Genomic DNA, 6,000 nt, shown 5'->3' with positions numbered 1-6,000 from the left:
GAGTTCTCTAGAAGGTTTGCATATGCGAAACAGGATTGTCAGCAGCTGAAGAGGTCCTGGGGTGGGGATGGGGTGTCACTGGACTAGAAAAGAAGGATTTTTATTTCCCTGAAAAGGCCTTGCTCACAAGACCTGTAAAACAGCCTGGACCCTGCCTGCCCCAGGACGTCCTGTGTATGGGGGGCCACCAAGAGTCCAGGCTGAGCCAGAAGGGGGCTGATCAGGGCCACCCTGCTTCCCTTTGACCTCCCGAGGGCATCGAAATTCATTCCTTTCCCAGACCCCAAGAACCAGGTCTGACCCTCTGAGATCCTGGGCCCCAAGTTATCTTCCCATCTCTGAGCTCCTGTATCAAGAGAGATGCTGGGCACCATGTGGGAATTCCCCTTCGACATACTCTGAGGCAGAAACATCCAGAAAGAGCCCCAACAGTGACCACAGAGTCCTTTTTCCAAAGCGCCACGTGTCACCATGTCCAAGCGCTGAGGAGCTTCTTCCAATGTCCCCCTGGCCTGTAGGCAGAGCCTGCCGGTCTCCTTGGGCAAGGCCAGCTGGGCAGGCTGGGGTGAGGCTGCCACTTAGGCCCCTTGCTCAGGTGTAAGGTTAATACTCTTCCAGAAGGCCACACAAGGGCCTTCCGGAAGGGGCCAAAAGGCAACCGCTGCCCCGACTCCCCGCCACCCCAACCCACTCTTATTTTTCTTAAAAATGTTTTATAGAAGTGACCCCAGTTTGGCCTCCATAAAGAACATAAGGAAAAACTGGACCGAAGGAGGAAAGACAGAGAGAGACCAGAGAGAGACAGAGACATAGAGACAGAGAGACAGACACAGAGACAGAGAGAGACACAAAGAGAGAAACAGGACAGAGAGAGAGAGACAGAGAGACAGAGAGAGGGGAGAAAGAGCCTCACCTTGGGGGAGGGCAGGCACCAGAACAGTTGCACACTGCCCTGGGTGTGTGTGTGTGTGCCTAGGCCACACGTGGCCGTAGTGAGTGTGAAGCGTGTGTGAGCACGTGTGTGCAAGGAAGGGGTTCACACCCCCGGAGCAGACAAGAGACCTCACCCTGCCCCTGGATAGGGCGGATCTACAGCCGTCACACCCGGTTCCCTTTTGAGCCCAGAGTTTCAGCAGTTCCATGGACGGACGTGTGCTTCAGGGACACAGAGGCGGCGTGAATTCCTGCCGTTGCTGTGTCTGTGGCAAAACACCCGCTCTTTGCTCAAGTAAAAAAATATCAAATATAATGAATTTAAGAAAGCCCATGGACAACACAGACTGTTTGAAGTCTTGGCCTCCTCCTCTGGCCCACGTGGAGCATCTTTGCAGACCAGGCCACGGGGAAGCGTGGGGCCTCTGGGAAGAGACTCGCCACCCCCTAAGCTCTGGGGCGGATGTCACAGAACTTTGCCTTGTTGCTCCACGGGGTGGGACTGAGTGAGGCCCACGTCTCCGGAGGCAGGGTAGGACCCTTCCACCCATCGTGCCCCTGTCGATGTGCCTTGGGGATGTGCAACCCCTCTTCAGGTTGGCTGGCACACCACACGCTGCCTTGCATCAGGGTGTGTTGTGGGTGCGACTCACACGATAGATTCACGGTCCCTGTCTGGGGACGTGGGGAAATCAGCCAGGTCTTCGCTGCGGCTGTGCACCGGCAAGTTGTCACTGGTGGCCCTGGTGACACTGTCGTAGGAGGGCGGGAAGGACGTAGAGGAGATGGAGGAGCTGGAGGGCGGACCCCGCCGCTGGGAATAGTTCTCATTCATCATGTAGGCTATGAGCCCCCCGCGCTCGGGGGCGTCCTCGTCCGAGAGGCCACTGCTGCCCGTCTGCTGGCGATACAAGAAGGAGGCATGCTTCACTGAGCGTTGCAGCAGGTGCCTGCGGAAGGCACGCTGGATGATGGCAGCCGACACCTCCTCATGCTTGCGTCGCAGGGTGGTGGTGATGGGCTCGTAGGAGATCTTGGATGGGTTGGCTGCCATGAACTTCTCCTCCATCTGGATCTTCAGGGCGTCCATCTCACCTGACTCCCCCAGCACCCTCTTGGTGAAGGCGAAGAGGATGTCCATGCAGTGGATGCGGTCCCCACTCACCATGGGCAAGTCCATGTTGATGAGGCTGATCTGGTTGGGTTTGGCCAGGCGCAGGGGCTCGGCCAGGGCATCAGCGAAGTCGGACAGGGCCCCGTACTGGATGAACTGGGTGGCCTCGGGGTCGAACTTCTCCCAGGTCTCGTAGAACATGTCAAAGTCGTCCTCGCTCAGGGGCTCTGTGCTCTCTTCCGTGGCCACGCTGAAGTTCTCCAGGATGATGGCGATGTACATGTTGACCACGATGAGGAAGGAGATGATGATGTAGGTGGTGAAGAAGAGGATGCCCACGGCTGGGCTGCCACAGTTGCCCCGGGAGCCATTGCTGTTGGGCAGATTGGGGTCACAGGATGGGGGCCCCGTGTTGAGGATGGGGCTTAGGAGGCCATCCCAGCCCGCCGACGTGGTGATCTGGAAGAGGCACAGCATGCTGTTGGCGAAGGTCTGGAAGTTGAACATGTCATCGATGCCGGCCTCCCACTTGACGTAGGCGAAGTTGGCCATGCCGAAGATGGAATAGATGAACATGACGAGGAAAAGCAGCAGCCCGATGTTGAAGAGAGCGGGCAGGGACATCATGAGGGCGAAGAGCAGGGTGCGGATGCCCTTGGCTCCACGGATCAGCCGGAGGATGCGGCCGATGCGGGCCAGGCGGATGACGCGGAAGAGGGTGGGGGAGAAAAAGTACTTCTGGATGATGTCCGAGAGCACGGTACCTGCAGGACACAACAGGGACAGGGACTGTGGTGGTGCCTGTCTGAGGAGCGAGGCCTGCGGATCAAGGACCAGGGAGCAGAGGGCACTCCAAGAAGGCCCAGTCCCCCGGGGCCATCAACCTTCTCTCTCTTCCCCCTTGTCTACATTTCTAGAAGATAAAGACCTTGGTATATTCTTGGCCAACCCCCTCCTACGCACCATCCATTTTTCATCTCCCTTTTCTGGATGGTGGGTTCTCTAGACCAAAAGGCCATTTGCAACATCTTGGGAACCCTGAGGGGAGTAGGACTCACCCTTGGAGAACCTCACTCCTCAAGGATGCACCAGGACCCTGGAGCCTCAGACCCGGGCACTTTCTAAAAATGTGGACCTTCAGTAACCAACACCAGTTTTTTAAAATAGCTTAGATGATCCATGAGTATGTGTAAGAAGAGCAGAGCCCGCAGGGGTCTCAAACTCGTGGCCCCTGGGCTGCAAACAGCCTTCCGTACATTTTGTGGCCCTGCCCTAGAGGAATCATTTTTTGGTGTTTTTTTTTTTTTTTTTTTGGGCCACACCTGGCGGTGCTCAGGGGTTCCTCCTGGCTGTCTGCTCAGAAATAGCTCCTGGCAGGCACGGGGGACTATATGGGGCACTGGGATTTGAACCAACCACCTTTGGTCCTGGATCGGCTGCTTGCAAGGCAAACTCTGCTGTGCTATCTCTCCGGGCCCTCATTTTTTGTTTTGTTTTGTTTTGTTTTAGTTGTTTGGGTCACACCCCCAAATGTTCAAGGCTTACTACTGACTTTGCAGTCAAGGATCACCCCTACTTTGCCTCCTGCGGCCTGCAGGTAAATTGAGTTTGAGACCCCTGCCTTAGGGTGAACTCATCCTGATCCCTGATTCCATAGACTTAAAAAGATGTTTTTAATAACATCAGTGGGATGCAGAGTTTAAAAGTTGTTCATAGTTGAGTCATTCATACAATGTTCCAACACACCCATCCCTTTACCAGTGTTCGTTTCCTGCCACCAATTTCCCTCCTATCCCCACTCTCACCTCCAGCTTTCTTCTGTCAGTTCTCTCTCCCTCCCTCTATCTCTCTCTCTCTCTCTCTCTCACTCACTCACACCTGTTATTCTTTATGGCAATATTGTTACTGCAAAATATTGGTTTGCAATATTGTTACTGAAGAGGCGTCATGCATATCACCTTATCTCCTTTCAGCACCAGTTCTTGTCAAGAGTGATCATTTCCAACTATCATTGTCAGAGTCTCCTGTCCTAACTTCACTTCCCTTACTTCATTTCTATTATATTCGGGTATAATTCTCATACTATGGTTGTTGTTTTTCTCATATCCATAGATAACTGTGATCACTTTAGGTCTTCCCCTCTCCTCACTGACTCATTTTACATAGCAGAATACTCTCCATGTCTAGGACATGGCCTTTAAAACTGGGCATGGATTTGGAAAGAGCAGGGCTGGAAGGGAAATGGGCTTAGTGACTCTCCTGGATTCTTCTGGGGTGACATGGTCACTGACTAATGTGGGCCTTGTGTTGACCGTCAGAAGGGCCCTGGGTAGGGCACTTGAAATTCCCCCTTGTCCTGCCTGTCACTCTAGGCACTTGGCTGAGAAGACCATACTGTTTCCAGAAGAGGGAACTGAGATGTGAGGCCACAGGCGCAAGTTGCCAGCAAGTGAGTGAGTGGGAAGTCGAGACTGGATTCCAACACTTGGGCTCCAGGCTGCCGGCTGACTACTCATCAGTACATGTTGCCAGGCAGATGCTGTACCTTCAGGACTCTGAGACTGTCCCTCAGTAACTCGCCCCACCACTGGCGCCCTGAATCCCCCCAAGGTTCTCTCCAGTCCTTCAGGCTTTCTCTTATCCTCTCCCCGCCTGGGTCATGGAGAGCACTTCACGACTCCACTTCCAGTTTCTCCTCATCAGCTCCAGCTTAGCTTCTTAGTCTCCTGGGAGAAGGCCTATCCAGGGAATGGCAGTCACCTCCACACAGAGGCCAGGAGTTTGCTGAGAGTTTGTTATAAATGGCAAATACTTGGCAAATTGTATTAAGTCAAATGAAAAACTCTGGTGTTTCAGAAACAACAACCAAGAAAGTAAAACATAGAAGCAGAAGTCATCAATAAGTCAGGTGCTTGCCTTGCTTGTGGCTGACCTGGGATTGGTCCCTGGCATCCTATATGGTCCCCAGAGCACCCCCCTAGTAGTGATTCTGGAGCCCAGTGCCAGGAGTAAGCCTTCAGCCTTGCCCAGGTTTGGCCCCAAAACAAAATAAACAAAAAAGAAAATAGAAAAGACAACTCACAGAAAGTGAGGGGCTATCTATCTGAAATATCTGCAAATTGCTTACTAGCTCAGGGACTGGTGCCCAAAATACATTAACATTCCTCAGTCCAGGGATATAACTAACTCCAGAGAGACCGCATGCCTGGCATACGTGAGTGTCTTTGCTCTGTGGCCTCCAACCGCCACCAGATGAGCCTATTGCTCACTGCACTGCCACAGCAAAGGATCAAACGCACAGTTACCCTCCAGCAGTGACAGCTTAAATGGCCCCAGAAGATGAGTCTGTGACAAACTGTCAAACAAGGCTCAAACATGAATAGTTAATGCCCAACATTCTAGTCTCTGAATACCGTAAACGATACTTTCTTCCATATTGTCAAGAGTTAATGCAGAATAGTTTAAATCCAAATAAAGTAAAAATAAATTTTATCTGAGTTCCAGGGTCACCAGAAACTTATATATATTTTTAAAGTAACTTTGCCTTTGTTCTTCCTGAAACAAATGTATTAGATCAATTGTGTCAATTATGTGATATACTTTCTTTAAATAAATTTAAAAGATGTCAAAAGCAGACTATATAATAGTATTACACTTCAGGTCAGGAAGTCTCAAGGTCTACCACTTCAACTTTTGAGGTTAACTTAAACTAATATGTATGCGCATGGAACTGTAAAAAAATACTATGCCTTCAATATTAAGGGAGTTACATAATTTTTGTGGCTTTTGATTGCTTTGTGTACTGCTAGGGACTTGAGGGACAAAGTAATTGTGCATGTGATTTGTTTTTACTTTTCTTAATGTTTTGTTTTTAGGCTGAAAGTTCAAAATTAAGGTGTCAGAGAGGGGATTTCTTCTGAGAATTTTGTTTATGGGTGATTGTCTTCCCACTG

At 51.2% G+C, this 6,000-nt stretch overlaps 1 protein-coding gene across 9 annotated transcripts in view; it reads right to left on the bottom strand.

Annotated features, from left to right (window-relative positions):
• Positions 1-1,582: 1,582 nt before the first annotated feature.
• SCN5A (sodium voltage-gated channel alpha subunit 5) overlaps positions 1,583-6,000 on the bottom strand; it is an 83,345-nt gene continuing 78,927 nt past the window's right edge. For all 9 annotated transcript variants that reach the window (XM_049766365.1, XM_049766370.1, XM_049766366.1 and 6 more), the window contains one exon: positions 1,583-2,811. In XM_049766365.1, the coding sequence (XP_049622322.1) occupies positions 1,583-2,811 (1,229 nt within the window). The remainder of the gene's footprint in view (positions 2,812-6,000) is intronic.

Source organism: Suncus etruscus, chromosome 20, assembly GCF_024139225.1.
Source record: "Suncus etruscus isolate mSunEtr1 chromosome 20, mSunEtr1.pri.cur, whole genome shotgun sequence".
In the NCBI taxonomy this organism is placed as follows: Eukaryota; Metazoa; Chordata; class Mammalia; order Eulipotyphla; family Soricidae; genus Suncus; species Suncus etruscus.
The sequence above is the reverse complement of the archived record's forward strand: the minus strand, read 5'-3'. Positions and strand labels throughout refer to the sequence as shown.